General features: G+C 48.9%; 1 protein-coding gene across 6 annotated transcripts; it reads left to right on the top strand.

The window, feature by feature from the left end:
- The first annotated feature begins 1,002 nt into the window (after positions 1-1,002).
- On the top strand, positions 1,003-16,267 carry LOC133116177 (SLAIN motif-containing protein 1-like). Of its 6 annotated transcripts, none has more exons than XM_061225462.1 (10): positions 1,004-1,793; positions 4,313-4,449; positions 7,099-7,230; positions 8,786-8,902; positions 9,969-10,118; positions 10,383-10,709; positions 11,879-11,911; positions 13,174-13,341; positions 14,360-14,642; positions 15,159-16,267. In XM_061225462.1, exons 1-10 carry the CDS (start codon positions 1,327-1,329, stop codon positions 15,232-15,234), a joined length of 1,890 nt encoding a protein of 629 aa, XP_061081446.1. In that variant the 5' UTR covers positions 1,004-1,326; the 3' UTR covers positions 15,235-16,267. The 6 variants fall into 6 exon arrangements, with proteins under 6 accessions (XP_061081448.1, XP_061081446.1, XP_061081447.1 ...); XM_061225467.1 differs by lacking the exon at positions 1,004-1,793 and adding an exon at positions 1,829-3,440; XM_061225465.1 differs by lacking the exon at positions 1,004-1,793 and adding an exon at positions 3,661-4,116.
- The last annotated feature ends 116 nt before the right edge of the window (positions 16,268-16,383 follow it).

Genomic DNA, 16,383 nt, shown 5'->3' with positions numbered 1-16,383 from the left:
TCATAAATAAATAAAGGTACAGAAAGTGCATAAAAAGGAACAAATGCTGGTCGCTGGAGAGGTACCCAATAGGTACATAGCAATATATAATTCATTTGTCCCTTTTCTGCTTGGAAAACATACTCATTTGTACCCAAAGAGAACATTACTGTACTGTCCGGGTACATCAGGGCAGAGATTTTATCCTTGAAGGACGAAAATGTCGACTGTCACTTTATTGGAGTGTAGGATTGCTCTGGGTCAGTCACGCTGGGCCATAACCTCCAACCGGACTTTTACCGCTGAGAGCCAAATGCCAGTAAAGCTACTTCAAAGTCGCTTTTGTAATTAGACCATGAAAAATACCCTGCCCTGTATACTTTCCCAACCTGTGTAATTATAGACAATGTAAACCCCGATTTAGCTTTTTGGGGGTTCAGACAACACTTCGCCCAATTTCCGTTTCCGTTTCCTCTGTCAAGCACCTTTGTGAGAGTGCCTCTGTAAAAAGCGCTTTACAAATCAAATTGAATAATATATCCATCATCTTACAACCGCCTTTTCTTCTTTGACCTTCTGATAATTTAATTATCATATGGACAATTCAATTACATTGCTGTGCATTCAATTGCATGCACAGTCTGAAGCAGAGGGCAAAATTAATTGTTTTATTTATTTTTAGTCGTACTCTCGGGGGGTTTACATACAAAAGTGAAACCGCTGACTCAAAAACTTGTATCACAAGAACAGTATTGTAAACATGTCTCTACAACCACATCACAGTATGGTGGCGCGAACTGGGATTATCCGTTTAATCGGCTTAAACTGTACTTTATAATTAAGGCTGCGGGGAGAAATCGTTACGAACTATTTTTATCCTCTTCAGACACCTTAAGTAAAAATCGAGTTGGGCTAGCCACCTATAGTCCAATATAATTCATAACCTACTGCATAATTAAGACTTAAACGGGCGCTTATAGGGTATGATATAGACTGGAACGTCCATAAACGAAACGCTGAACTTGAGTTTGACGCCCATTTGTTTCACCTGGAGTGAATTAGCGTGGCTGGACTGGCCGTGTTCGTGGTTACGGCGCCTGGCTTCGCTCCGCTCCGAGGGAGGAGACAGCGAGCCGCTTTCTATTTCATTGGGCGACCAGCGCAGCATCTTAATGCAACACTCCGTTGGAGTCGGAGCAACAAAAAAAAAAAATCATTCTGTGAATGCTCAAATCACAGCGAAAGCGACGGCGCAGACAGGAGCCTCCATCCACCATTTTACCGTTTTTTGTTTTGTTTTGTTTTACTACTCGGTTATAGATGGGGTGCATGTGTGTGTTTTAACCAATGGAAGCCGCAGTGATGAAACCTCAAATGATGGCGGATATCAACTGCAACAATAACTCCGCGAGCGCGGAGCTGGAGGTGAAAAAGCTGCAAGAACTGGTCCGAAAGCTGGAGAGGCAAAACGAGCAGCTGAGAACAAGGGCGAACGCCGTGAACAGTTGCACTGCCAGTCCACACAGCTTACAGTCCTCGCCGGCCTGCCTCCTCGCGAGTCCGGTCGGAGCAGCCGCTAGCCCCCTGTTCGCTGGGGGTTATTGTGCTCCGAGCCCGGTGCCCACACTCTTGTGTCCGTCGGCTCTAGACCCCTACTGCGCATCCGAGGAACCGTACGCTTACTTCCACCCGCATGCTGCGGCCGAGACCGAGGACGCGATCAGCGGCTCCGTGGAACCGACGGTCTTCGACGAGGTTGAGATATTAGACCTAGATACCATATTCCATTGCAACGAAGAGTCCGAAGATATCTGGTACTGTAGCCTTGGTTCCCTTTCATATTGCCTATAGACACCACCTCCACCCTTCAACTCCAGTGTTGTACGCTTTTCCATTCAAAAACATTGTCACCGTTTCGCATCTTTTCACCCAGCCCTGTTTGATCAGTGTGTTTATTCATCCCGCTGATAATACATATTATTGTTCATTCGCAAAATACACCTATGTGTCTGTCCATGCAGTGGCTTTGTCTTTGCTACTGAAGCAATATCCCTGTTTTCCACGCGATCGGGTGTCTGACAGTCTCAAGGATAATTGGACATTATCGGAGACTGGATACACTTGTTCACTTGCCATTTGAAATCAGCATTTACTGAACTCATGCACGGTTTGGATTAGCACACACACACACTTGCACGTAGAACAAATTGGCTTATAATTAATAGTGATGATGGACGTGGAGTGGCTGCTTCTTAATTTAACGAACGCGAGTAATCACGGACACTTGGCGTTTAATTATTCCGTTGCCGTGGAGTTTTTTTTCCCCCCAACCTTGATCGGAAAGAAGCCATACAAATGAATTCTCGAGTTGCCTACAGTAGGCTACGACGGGGGCAGGGCATTCAATGACAGATGCGGTAATGCTTACGGGCGGTGTGGCCGGTGAACCAGTTTCCAGCTTTATGCGTGCGGTCATGTGGAAACTTTAGCATACTTTCATTCTAGCCCTGACCTACACTCTACATGCACATTGCAACGTGAGATTTATGTAATATGAAAATGTGTGTGTGTAATATATAAGAACATAGTTTCATCAAACAGCTACACATTGTTATCATAGAATGACTTGACCTTTCAACACAGGGTGTTGTACCCAAGGTATTTAAGATTAAATTGAGTTATCAAATCTCCTCATCCAATGTTCCAAACTATTAAAGTTATAAATAAAAAGATATAATTTCCATGAAGTTAGCTGTTCAATACCTTTGCTGGAGTGTAATAGGTCGTCTTTTGGAGAGCATGAAATAATGATCTCCCATATTGAATCTTTTAAATGTATGATCAATAGTCTAGTACTTGCCGTGGAAATGTCTATAATCCAAAGTGGAGATATCTGGGGTATACCTCAGTCCTGCGTCACCTCAGAGTTTAAAAACTACACGAGTTTCTCTGTGGAAATAGTGTGTGATTTTTAGAAGCCGCACTCTCTGCTTTCAGAGGACATCTCTCCCTTCCCGTCGTGTTTTCTGCCTGTTAAAGTCGTCCCGTTTCCCTGATCTCCCGATTTTCAGACGCACAGTGCTCCCGTCCTCACCGTTCCTCCTGGGAAGACGTGCGATCTGTCACTGTCACCGTGCCTGGAGTCCTTTTTAAAACGGGGGCAGTCTGTACGCTTGCGACGGCTGACTGACTACGCCCACTGAACGCAGTTTTGTGGAAACCTAACTGCACATATACACAAGCTCACTGCCACTCCCATCAACACCAGGAGAGTACAGCAGAAAGCTGTCCCGTAGTGACTAACCACACCGATCGGATGCGCTAGGCAGCATCTTTTTGCATGTGCCAATATTCAGGCAACGCCCTTCATCAACATGCACAGCTGGCTGGGGGGTCATGATCACTGGGCGGGGGTCATGTGACCGATAGAATGCAAGGCCCACCAATAACGACAGGAGAAGGTTGTAAAGATTCCGTAAACATTATTCTATTGCTCTGTCAAGCTCGCAGATTAACACAAAATGAAAGCGTTAGCTGAATCAGTGCATCATTTTGCAGTCTTTATTACTCTAAAGTAAAATAAATGCTCGTTCTGGGTAGTGTGTGCAGTTTTTTAACAGTAGCTGGAACACAAAACTGCTGTTCTGCAAAAATAGTTTATCTACATGATTGTATGCATGAATAAGTAGGTGTAATAAAGAAAAAATATTCCTAATAAAGTGCTCAGTGAGTATATACAAGAATTATGGAAAGTTATAGAAAGCATGTATTTTAATGTATGAAGTAAATCTGAGAGAACAAGGACAGCAGCCACCCTGTGACCCTGTGATTACCCAGAAGCCCCTACACAGGAAGTGTGTCTTCAGCCTGAGATTAGCCTGCCTCTAAAAACAATCGGCTGATCTGCCTGTGGCGTTACGGCTAATGGTCTTATCTGGAGTGACCAGCTCAGCTTTGGCATTTGTGTCAGCTGGATAAGTTTTCCTGGGTTAAGGGCGTCGGCAAGGCGAACGACTAACGGCACAGTAAAGTGGGTGCCACAGTCTTAACGGTGAGGGAGGGAACGGCCTTTTTAAACGTGGCTGTTGTGGGTCCTGTTCCCGGGTAGGACACTGCTGTTGTACATGTGAGCTGAAGGTGACTAACCTGAGCTGCTTCAGTATGTATCCACCTGTATAAATACATACTTGTGTAAAAGCAAAAAGTTGTGCAAGTTGCTCTGCACAAGAGTGCTAAATGGCTGTCATATACCTTAGCCTAGTGGCGAAGGTACCTGTCTGGGACCCGGGAGGTTGTTGGTTCGAGCCTCAGTCTCTCGTCTCTCCCCCGGCAGGCTGTATTTCCCCCAGAGGAGCAGGCTGTGGTCGGAGCACTCCCTCAGTCCCCTGCAGTGGTGCAGGCAGGTGCTGGACGACCCCAAGCCCGAGGTGGAGGCTGCCAGACGCTCCCTGTGTCAGAGGCTGGAGCAAGGTAGGGTGCTGCACGGCCACCCAACACGCCTTCAACACGCCTCCAACACGCCTCCAACACGCCTCCAACACGCCTCCAACACGCCTCCAACACGCCTCCAACACGCCTTCAACACGCCTTCAACACGCCTCCAACACGCCTCCAACACACGCCTCCAACACACGCCTCCAACATGCCTTCAACACGCCTCCAACACACGCCTCCCACACGCCTCCAACACACGCCTCCAACACACGCCTCCAACACACGCCTCCAACACACGCCTCCAACACACGCCTCCAACACACGCCTCCAACACACGCCTTCAACACGCCTTTAGTACACACCGTCACAACACGCCTTCACAAGACTTTTCAACATTTGACATTACATCATAGGCATTTGGCAGATGCTCTTAGTCAGCAAGTGCACAACCATAACCAGGGACAAGTGCGCTGAAAGACCCTAGACCAGTTTGAAGTGCTAAGAATACAACAAAGATAAGGACTTGTAGATTAATCTGACAATGGATTATACCTGTAAAACTGTTTTTAACCAAGACGACGCTAAAAAAATAAGATACACTTAGGCAGGAACAACAATAAACGACATGCATAGCCAGACAAAAGCAATAACCAAACCATCCTAGCAAACACAACACCACATTACTGCACATTCACACCTTTACCCACGTTCATACTCCCACTCACATCTTTACCTACGTTTACACACACACACACACACACACATACACACCCCGTTACTATGAGTGTGTTCAGCAGCAGTGCGTGCAGTCTGTTCCGTCTCACACCCATAGCGTATTCGCGCCCTGGCGCAGGAAGTGAGATCACACGTCTGCCTCATTACCATATTTGGTTGCCCTGAGCGTTGCGCGAAGAAAAACAAACGTTTAGCTCGCAGAAGAAGGCTGACTGAACTCAGAAAAAGGATTCCCTAAATAAACACTCAACATTACACTGCCGTTTTTAAACCCAGAGTTAGTGTCACAGTGTGACGGATCAGCGAGGTGGCTCTGTGGGGAAGAAGGTTTTAATTATATGGGAGGAGGAGGAGGAGGAGGAGGAGGAGGAGAGGGCAGCAAAGATGGCATTCACCAACTGAAATCTGGGGCACAGTCATGGAGGATTAGCCAGCACAGCGTCCAGCTCTGAATGTATTTAACCCAGGCAGCCCTGGTGCTGCCCAACAGACCTACAGGCACAATCAACAACAACCACAGAGGACCTCATATACACGTTCTGTACATGCTTTTAGACTCAAAGAAAGAGTTGGACAGTCTTCGCACACGCACACACACGCACCCACCCACCCACACACACACACACACACACACACACACACACACACACACACACACACACACACACACACATAGTAATACAGATCGATGCAGGGACACTCGGGCTAGGAACTGTCACCACACATCCTCTGCCACTCACTCCCCAGCTCTCCTGTATATTATCTGTATGGTCAAAGGTCGATATTTCATACTGTAGGTCATTCAGGGGGCAGCAGGTGAGGGGAGTGGTCCCGGTGGTGGTGGTGGTGGTGGGGTGGGGGGGGGGGGGGGGGAGGGTCATTGCACCTGCATTTCCACATTTTCTTCCATATGCAAATAAACGCAGTACGTTTGTTGTCGTCATAAACAGTAATTTTCCTGAGCCTCTCTGGCTGTTGTTGTTGTTGTTGTTGTTGTGTTTGCTGTAGTGGGGAAGGGGGCCCTGCTGTAGGAACGCGCCGTTACGCGTCTGCGTGTTGTGTAACGTGCGGAGCGTGTTTGGAGGGCAGACTGTGTGCCCGGGGGCTCCTGAATGAGCGGATTCAGCTGCGCTGGGGGGGCTCTGCCCGGCCCCGGGGCGGGGTCATAAGGGCTGCTTTGTGCCCCGGAGCCCCGTGAAAAGCGGTTGTTTTTGCGGGCCGGCCGCCCGTGAATGGCCCTATTCTCTGGAGCTGTGGCGAGGCTAATGATGAGTGCTGGGCCAAACTGCCACACTCCCCGGGTTTTCTTTTTTCACCGCGCGTGGTGCCAACTGCGGGCTGGGATCTGCGTATCCGGGTCAGCGCACCGGCAACATGGTGGCCTGCCACTCGCATAGCGCGTTACTGGGTAGGAGAAGGAACAGCGGGAGTTGTTGTTGTTTGTTGGGTTTGTAGTACTGCGTCTGTCCCTCTTACACCACTGCCTAAAAACTACAATCCCAGCATGCCGCAGGAGGGGAGATGGGGACCGTAAACAGGTCTTTCAAAATGATTCATTCAGTGTTTTATGTCAAGTGATGTCATCGATTTTTGGAAGAGGGGGTTACGTTACATGACATTACATTACAGGCATTTAGCAGACGCTCTTATCCAGAGCGACGTACGACGAAGTGCAGATCGAACACTGGGACAAGTGCGATGAGGACTCTAGAGGACAGTACGGTTCCGAGTCCTAGCATCACCATACAGATACAATTGGAACCCTTGAAGAATACATCAACTTACGAACTAGCATACTACTCTGTGATACCCAGAAAACAGTTGATAAATGTCCGACTGGTTCTGAACACACTGCTCGGTCTCCAGGGACTGTGGTCCCAACCTGGACCTTCCTGGTGTGTAGCCCTGGTTTAATCCCCCCCCCCCCCCTCCCTCCCCCATCCTCCCCAGCCCACAGGTGGAGGGGTGTGTTCTCCAGCCCCATGACTCCTGCCCCCCCCTACAGCCCCATAGCCGGAGTCTCTCCCCACTGCCGCACCTGTAGGCCCAGCGCTAAACCTGCACTAACTGAGCCTCCACCAGGTAACTACCACTCCTACCTCAGAGCTAACCACGCCTGCATCGCTAACCCCTCCTACCTCACAGCTAACCGTACCTGCACCGCTCACACCTGCCCTTACCTGCACTCATATCACCTGCACAGGTAACTCCTCCCCTTACCTGAGCTCATATCACCTGTACAGGTAACCCCTCCCCTTACCTGAGCTCATATCACCTGCACAGGTAACCCCTCCCTTTACCTGAGCTCATATCACCTGCACAGGTAACCCCTCCCCCTTACCTGAGCTCATATCACCTGCACAGGTAACTCCTCCCCTTACCTGAGTTAATATCACCTGTACAGGTAACCCCTCCCCTTACCTGAGCTCATATCACCTGCACAGGTAACCCCTCCTCTTACCTGAGCTCATATCACCTGCACAGGTAACCCCTCCCCCTTACTTGTGCCAACCATACCTGCACCTCTAATCCCTTCCCTTACCTGCGCTAACCACACCTGCACCGCTAACCCCTAACCCCTCCCCGTACCTGAGCTAATATCACCTGCACTCCTATCCCCTCCCCTTACCTGAGCTCATATCACCTGTACAGGTAACCCCTCCCCTTACCTGAGCTCATATCACCTGTACAGGTAACCCTTCCCCTTACCTGAGCTCATATCACCTGCACAGGTAACCCCTCCCCCTCACCTGTGCTAACCATACCTGCACCTCTAACCCCTCCCCTTACCTGAGCTAATATCACCTGCACTCCTATCCCCTCCCCTTACCTGAGCTCATATCACCTGCCCAGGTAACCCCTCCCCTTCCCTCAGAGCTATCGGTGCAGAACTGTGCTTTAATGCTCTGCCTGCACTCCTGCTATCATGGGCTGAGAGCATTGTCTTACCCATCAACTGCACACCTGTCCTACACAATGCAAAGCTTATCCGTCGTAACAATGCAAAGCTTGCCTGTCCAAAGCAATGCTAAGCTCACCTGTGGTTCGAATGGGAAAGGCAATATAGGAGTGTACAGTATTCAATGCCATAAATATTCAATCCTAATTTAGCACACCTGACTATACGAATAAGCAGCTCAAGGAGATCTCAAGTTGTTCAATGAGGTGTGCTTTGTTAGGGTTGAAATGAGAACTTACGGGATGGTAGAGCTCCAGGAACAAGATTGGTTACCACTGGTCTCGTCAATCAATTGATCAGAAAACCTGATCAGAAAAGATGATCCCTGGCGTTGAGGGTCACAGTTTGGGCCATCTCTACGAGCCCAATCTATGACAAACCATAGAATTTACTCCAATGAGGTCAACTACATTTGACTGACTGACGCACAGTCTCTTCATGAGTCTTTCACATCGCTCCTTGTGATCATTTCCAGTTGCCTTGCAAAATGCAGCCTTGCAATACAGCTACATTAAACAATTTACCCCTCAGGGAGTGGGTAAATTAGTGCTTGGATGAAGGATTTTGGGGAGGGGAGGGGAGGGGAGGGGGGGAGGGGGTGTGCAGTTCCTGAAAGATTAGGACCATGGTGGCACTTCACTGTTCCTGAAATTGTCTCCATTTCTCTCTTCTGTCTAGTGACATTTCCTTCATCCAGCCATTCCCCGCCCCATCCGACTCAGACAGCCAATGGGAAGGACTCCCCTGGTGTCACGGACAGATCTCCCTCATTCCTCCATCACTCAGCCCGCTACAGTAAGCTTCTGCAGTCCATACTCTCATCAACCTGCGCAACGTCTATGGTCCATACACTCCCATCAACCTGCGCAACGTCTATGGTCCATACACTCCCATCAACCCACGCAACGTCTATGGTTCATACTCTCTCATGAAGCTGCTCCCCAAAGTGACGTCTATGGTCCATACTCTCTCATGAAGCTGCGTGACGTCTATGATCCATACACTCACATAAACCTGCTCCCCAAAGAGACGTCTATGGCCTTCAGTTCATAGCCCAAGGTACTTTCCTTCCCTCATTGAGGCCTGGAAGGCAAACAGCAGGTCAGTCAGCGAGTTCAGCTCGGCCAATGTGTTTTTATCAAATCTATCTCCATCTATGTTACTGAACAAGCTCGTTTGCTAATCTGTCTCCATTCGATCTCTTGTTTCAAAAGCTGCTGCCTTCCAGGTATCCCTGAGGGCAGGAAGGTGCATTGGGCATTCCGTACTCATGAACCTGCTCACTCGCGACGTCTATGGTACCGCTCCAGATCATTACTCATGTCACGCGTCGCGCCGCTGGAGCGCGTGGAGCTGCGTTCGTTCCCGGTGCTCCTCGCGTTTCTGTCGAGTCTGCAGAACGCGCACGCAGCCGAGCTCAGGTGCTGCCGCAGGGGGATCTGGGCCGCTGAAGGAGGCAGGAGCGCTTTTGAACAATGTTCCTCTCTCTGACGGTTTCAGCACAACGTACACGTGCATTCACAAGCGTGTCCCCGTGTGTTCAGCCCTTAAACACTGCCTGCCTTAAGGGTTTTCGTCTCGGAAAAAGACTTAAGATCTCAAGAAAATACTAGCTTGTTTTAAGGTAATGTTTGCTTGACAAGCAAAGTTCTTATTCCATTGGCACATCCTGAAATGAGTCAGACTGTCTTGCCTCATTGGCAATATTTTTGTCTTGTTAAGCCAAAAAAAGTTAAAAGAAAAAAAGCACCCGGAACTTGTTTCTGTATTAATAGCCATTGTGTCGCGGGAGAAGACTGTGGGTAGGTGTGATTGTAAGCTGCATTAGCACAGCGCTATCCCCCCCCCCCCTCTATGACAGGCCACGGCCGCCGCCGGCCCCCCCTCAGCCCCCAGTCCTCCATGGACAGCGAGCTCAGCGCCTCGGAGCTAGAGGACGACTCCATCGCCATGGGATACAAGCTGCAGGACCTGACCGACGTGCAGATCATGGCCCGCCTGCAGGAGGAGAGTACGTATGTGTGTGAGTGTGTTTACGGTGTGTGTGTTTATGATGTGCACCCCATACAGGCCTGTGTGTGTGTGTGTGTTTATGACGTGCGCCCCCTACAGGTCTGTGTGTGTCTGTGTGTGTCTGTGTGTGTGTATGGTGTGTGTCTGTGTGTGTGTGTGTTTATGGTGTGTGCGTGCGTGCGTGTGTGTGTGTGTGTGTGTGTGTGTGTGTGTGCGTGTTTATGGTGTGTGTGCGCGTGTTTACGGTGTGCGCCCCCTGCAGGCCTGCGGCAGGACTACACCTCCACCTCGGTGTGCCGGCGGAGCTCCAGTTTCTCCCTGCGCTCGTGCCGGAGAGACACGCTGAGCGAGCTGGACCTGGAGGAGGAGGAGGAGGAGGAGGAAGAGGAGTACGACCAGCTGCCCCCTCCCCAGCCCCGGTTGGCCCGGGCGGGGCCCCTGCAGCGGAGCCTGTCCCACTCGCACTCCTTCACCAGCTGCCGCCGGAGCCCCTCGGCCCCCCAGTACCTCAGCAGCCTGTCCTACCAGCACTCCAGCCCCCCCACACCCGGCTGCACCCCCCCCGAGACTCACAACCGCACCTCCGCAGGTGAGCGGGGGGGGGGTCCTGCGTCTGTGTGTAGCTAAGGGCTCATGCACAGCTAAGGAGGACTCACCACAGAGCAAGAGCAGTGGGCATACCACAGAGCAAGAACAGTGGGTGTAGAGTGTTACAGTTTGTGTCTGTGTGTAGCTAAGGGCTCATGGACAGCTAAGGAGGACTCACCACAGAGCAAGAGCAGTGGGCATACCACAGAGCAAGAACAGTGGGCACACCACAGAGCAAGAACAGCACACACACCACAGAGCAAGAGCAGTAGGCATACCACAGAGCAAGAGCAGCACACCACAGAGCAAGAACAGCAGGGATGCCAATAAACTCCACCGTTGCTCCCTGATTGATATTGATTTCCAGCTGGTGCTCATCACATCTCATTAGAAGCTTTCTTGCTGATCGCTCACCTAGGATCTGAGAGCCTGACTGCACTTTGGGAATCAGCCACACAGTAAAAACAATTAGTCATAATCCAATGGTTTCCTCCAAATGGCAACATATGATGGTCCATAGTTACTATGGTTTTGCTTTGGATTTCACATGCACTACACCATGTAAATATCCACATGCTATTCAATTGTTTATATATATATATATGCATGCACTGTGGACTTTTAAGAGCTACGCTTTATTATTAACTTGGAAACCCGTATGTCAGATATTTCACCAATTATGCATTTCATGCTTAATTGTCAAATGAAAGTAATTACCCAACATACAGTAGCCGGTCTACCTGCAGGAATGCAGCTCCACATCTACCAGTTTGGAAGTAACAGCTACCGCGTCTCTCCACAAGAGACTTAATCCATCAATTCAGTTGTGAGTTCCTATCGTCACACCATATATAACGGACACAGATACAACACGTATAACAAACGCACAGCCACACCATGACAACAAACTGTTTCTCTGGAGTCTGTCCAATTGCTAACAGACCTTGAATATTGTGCTGCTTTTAGTCTTGGCCTTCGTTCAATAATCAATATCCTTGTTCCATAGTGGTAAGTCATGTGACTTGTGAAGGCAATCGCTCATTAAAAATGAATATGACCTTCCCTGGTTGCCCGTTATGACTTGACCTCCAAGGTTGACGCCACAAACCTCTTTTCTGTCTGTGTGTCTGTGCCTGTGTCTGTTCTGCTGAACTGTATGTAAACTCTTAGGATCTACCACTTGGAGTCAGGCTGAGTACGAGAGTAAGTCTAACATTTTACATTCAAGTGACCGCACACCAGCAGAATGCATGAGGATTATATCAGTATTAAATGTGTACAAGAAGAACATCACTTTCATCACCAGATACTCATTGCGGAAATTGCTTGTGTGTGTGTGTGTTGACAGTTTGCATGCTTGTATGAAATGTAAATGCACACGTGTGTGTGTGTGTGTGTGTTTGTATATTTCTTGTAACTTATTTGCTTATGTATTTGAGCGATGTTTCACTGTAAATACTTGCCTTCTATGAAAATGTATGCGTTTGACCTTAAAGTTGTGAAAGTCATTTGCTTGAGTGTTGCTTGCTGTGTCCATCTGGCTACTATCATTTGGTTTCTCGTTACACAGATTATTTTTAACTCTGACAAACTCAATAGGACATGGAGGGTGATAAAGGCACATTAAGGTCTGAAGCTTAAAGTACTGTTTGGTCTGGTTGTGACGCTGTAACCTTCGGTGTAGGGTTAGCTGTACCTGGCAGACTGTAAGCCTCTTGCAGACGGCTAAACGCAGGTTGGCTTGTCTAAGCCTCATCAGAAGGCTAAAGGTGGGCTTGTGCCAGGGGAAATGCTGGTCAGGTACGGAGGGGATTACGGAGCAGTCAGACTATACCGAACTGAGTGGCCACAGACTTATATCTGACCTCACATAACCAGGGGCCTGTTCCACAAAGCAGGATTACAGAGTTAGCCAGATAATTACACTGAGTAAAAGCCGGACCCCCTCAAAACCTGGAACATTGACTGAAGTCAAATCTGCTGTTGCGGGTTTTACTCTGTGCAGTCGTCTGGCTAATGAGGTAATCCAGCCAATGAGGTAATCTGCTCTGTGGAACACGCCCCAGGAAGGAGACCGAATGTAAAATCCAAGTGACTCCCTGGAGTACTATACGTAGCCTATATTGGGTTTTTATTATTATTGCTGTAGTGATTTAGCGCTAGTCCCTTCCTCATCCAGTGCTAAAAGTCACACAGTTCCCCAGCAGTTAAAATGTAATTAATTATGACATGGAACAATGGTCTCAACACATTTCATCAGCAGGGATTTAGAGCGTGCGTGCGTGCGTGCGTGCTGCTCTTGCTGCGTCTGATAGGAAGTGATGTCATGCCATAGTGAATCTAACAGGATGCGATGTCATGCCGTAGTGAGTCTTGACAGGATGTGATGTCATGCCACAGTGAATCTGACAGGATGTGATGTCATGCCATAGTGAATCTGACAGGAAGCGATGTCATGCCCGTAGATAAACTCCGGAGAAGCATGCCTAACCTGGTGCGTGCTCCCAGCATGCCCTGCGTCCCGAGTGTGCCACCTGTCCCCTCCCCCACCGGTCACATGGGCTCGCCCTCCTCCATCCGCAACAGCCAGAGCTTCGAGTCCTCCAGCACCCTGACCCGCCTCCAGTCCTCCAGTAAGACCGCGCTCACACACCCCTTAACCATAGAGGAAGAGCACTCGCACTCCTTAACCACAGAGCAACACGCTCACACCACTTAACCACAGAGCAACACGCTCACACCCCTTAACCACAGAGGAAGAGCACTCACACCCCTTAACCATAGAGCAACACGCTCACACCCCTTAACCACAGAGGAACAACACTCACACCCCTTAACCACAGAGCAACAGCACTCACACCCCTTAACCACAGAGCAACAGCGCTCACACCCCTTAACCACAGAGGAAGAGCACTCACACCCCTTAACCATAGAGCAACACGCTCACACCCCTTAACCATAGAGCAACACGCTCACACCCCTTAACCACAGAGCACCAGCGCTCACACCCCTTAACCACAGAGCAACAGCGCTCACACCCCTTAACCACTGAGGAACAACACTCACACCCCTTAACCACAGAGGAACAACACTCACACCCCTTAACCACAGAGCAACAGCACTCACACCCCTTAACCACAGAGGAACAACACTCACACCCCTTAACCACAGCACTCGCACTACGCAGACTGTCTGGAAAATATCAGGTCTGCATTTCAGCTAAACGCATCACTGAAACAATCTCCCGTTTGCTCATAATGATAATAAACACCTGGGTTGTCTTGGAATGTCATCTTGAATTATATACACAAATATATTTTTATGGGGCAGGGGGTAGATGGAGAGATTGCATTTATATATAGCGTTTTTTTAGACATTCAAATCAGTTTACAGTGATGAGGGGGTATCTCACCTCAACCACCACCAATGTGTAGCACCCACCTGGGTGATGCAAGGCAGCCATTTTTGCTAAGCTGGAGAGGTGGCAGGTTGAAAGAGCCAGGGTTGTGAATTTAGCCAGGACACCGGGGAACCCCCTACTCTTTGCGCTGGGTGCCATGGGAACTGGAAGTGCTGCTTTTCACTCTGCGGATCTGTGATGTCCCTTTAGTTCGGGGGGGGGTGTTGGCTGACTTCCTGTTTCCTGTGCAGTTCCGTCTCCGGGCCAGCTCCAGCACAGGGTGCACAGCGTGGGGAACTTCCCGGTGCCGTCACGGCAGCCCCTGAAGGCCACGGCCTACGTCAGCCCCACGGTCCTGGGCCCCAGCACCGCGCCCGCCCCCACCAGCCCCCACGCCCTCTCCAGCTGCATACCCCTGCCCAACAAGCCCCCCTCCACCCCCACCACCCCCGGCCGCAGCGGCCTGCCGCGGCCCGCCTCCGTCGGGGGCTCCAGCTCCATCCCCCGCAGCAAAATCGCCCAGCCGGCGCGCAGGTAACCGTGTGAAACCGGAGCCAACATGTCCGCCACGTGTGCCTTACACTCCTGTTACTCTCCTCATACCTCCCTGCGTCTCTGTAACATATAATTGGCTTGGTTATATGAAAGTCGTTTGTTAGTTTGAGAGTATTTTACTGTACTTTACTGTATACTTGTTTTATTATTATTAATGCTAGCTTCATATTTGCCAGGACTGTTTTGTTGGCACTTTTGTTTGTTTGGTTGGTTTGTTCTTAACTGATTAATCGGCGGGGTTCAAGCTCTTCTCTTATCCATCTGGTCACTTCTAGGACTTACAACTGTACTTCCCTCTAGTGCACTTGTACCTACTTATGCACTCTGTGTTGTACGTCACTCCGGATAAGAGCGTCTGCTAAATTGCCTGTAATGCAGTGTAAGTGAAACGGAGCAAAGTGGCGTCTAACGCGAGCGGTCGTGTACAGCTCTAGCACTGCAGTGTATCCTGGATGGATTGTAACTGGCCGCGTTTCAAATCTGCTTCCTCCACAGTTTACTGACCCCCCCGAAAAGCCTCTCTGCCCTCAGTGCCCTACGGGATGGCAGCTGGAGGGATGGGTGCTACTGACGGCGGGCGCACCACAGAGCAAGAGCAGCAGGGATGCCAGTAAACTCGACCCACGCTCCCTGACTGATATTGACTTCTGGCTCCTGCTCAGCACAACTCATGAGAAGCTTTCCTGCTGATCGCTGACCTCAGATCTGAGAGCATGACTGCACTTGGGGAATCAGCCACACAGTAAAAAGTGAAGGGGGGGGGGGGGGTGTTCCAGAGCCCAGCGGGCTGGGTGTGCTGGTGGAACCGCATCACAAAGTGTCTCTTCAAACATCAACCCAAGCAGCTTTGTGGGGAAAATTAAAAAAAACTGCCATCTGTCGGTTTTCATAAGCGGGACGTCCAATCAACGATTGTGGCTTGGCTGTACGGTCAGAGGTCCTGAATCTGTACGCGTTGCGGTAATGCAACTTGCTCTTGCTATTCTTGCAATATTATTGTCCGATTTTTAAGGAAAGCATCGTAGCCAAAAAGTTAAATTAGAAGATGATACTTGAGGTTGTTTACAGTATTACACTTTTTGAAAGTAGCGGTACTAATTAAATTATTTTGCCATTTGGGGATTTTTTTTTTTAAAAGGTAAAATGATTAAATGGCAAAACTTAAAATGGTTTGAGATAACAAAAAACTAAATCGGTATGTAAGATCTGTAATCTAATTGTGGTGCCTGTAAGAGTATTAAAAAACTATTTTATGTGTTCTGTTTGGTTCAAATACCACTTTCATTGTCACTTTTGTTTAATGAAGCACTGGATAAAATCAGTTTTTTTTATTGAGAATAACTGTGTTTCTAAGACCACAAATGTAGCAATATAGGTGTGCTGTCACTGCAGAAAGTCAGTTTATTGTTTGGGTTTTTTTTTTGTTTTTTTTTCTCCCCTGTTCCAATCATTTTCAGACTATGTTTACGTTCCTATGGAAGACACTTCACACTAGTTGCACTGCACATAAGAGGGACTTTTCCTTTTCTATACCTCTTTGTTTATTAACTTCACTGTATGAGGACGACTATTTTAAACTGAAATAAAAGCTTTTCAACTTATAATGTGTTTGTGTAAAAACAATTATGTGGAGTGTGGAGTGCAGTCGGGTAATCGGCACATCTTTGCTTTTTTTTTTTACATGTTAAAAGCAGTTCCGTTTAAAATTGGAGCATCTCTC

Source organism: Conger conger, chromosome 17 (genome assembly GCF_963514075.1).
Source record: "Conger conger chromosome 17, fConCon1.1, whole genome shotgun sequence".
In the NCBI taxonomy this organism is placed as follows: domain Eukaryota; kingdom Metazoa; phylum Chordata; class Actinopteri; order Anguilliformes; family Congridae; genus Conger; species Conger conger.
This window is presented reverse-complemented; position numbering and strand designations above follow the sequence as displayed.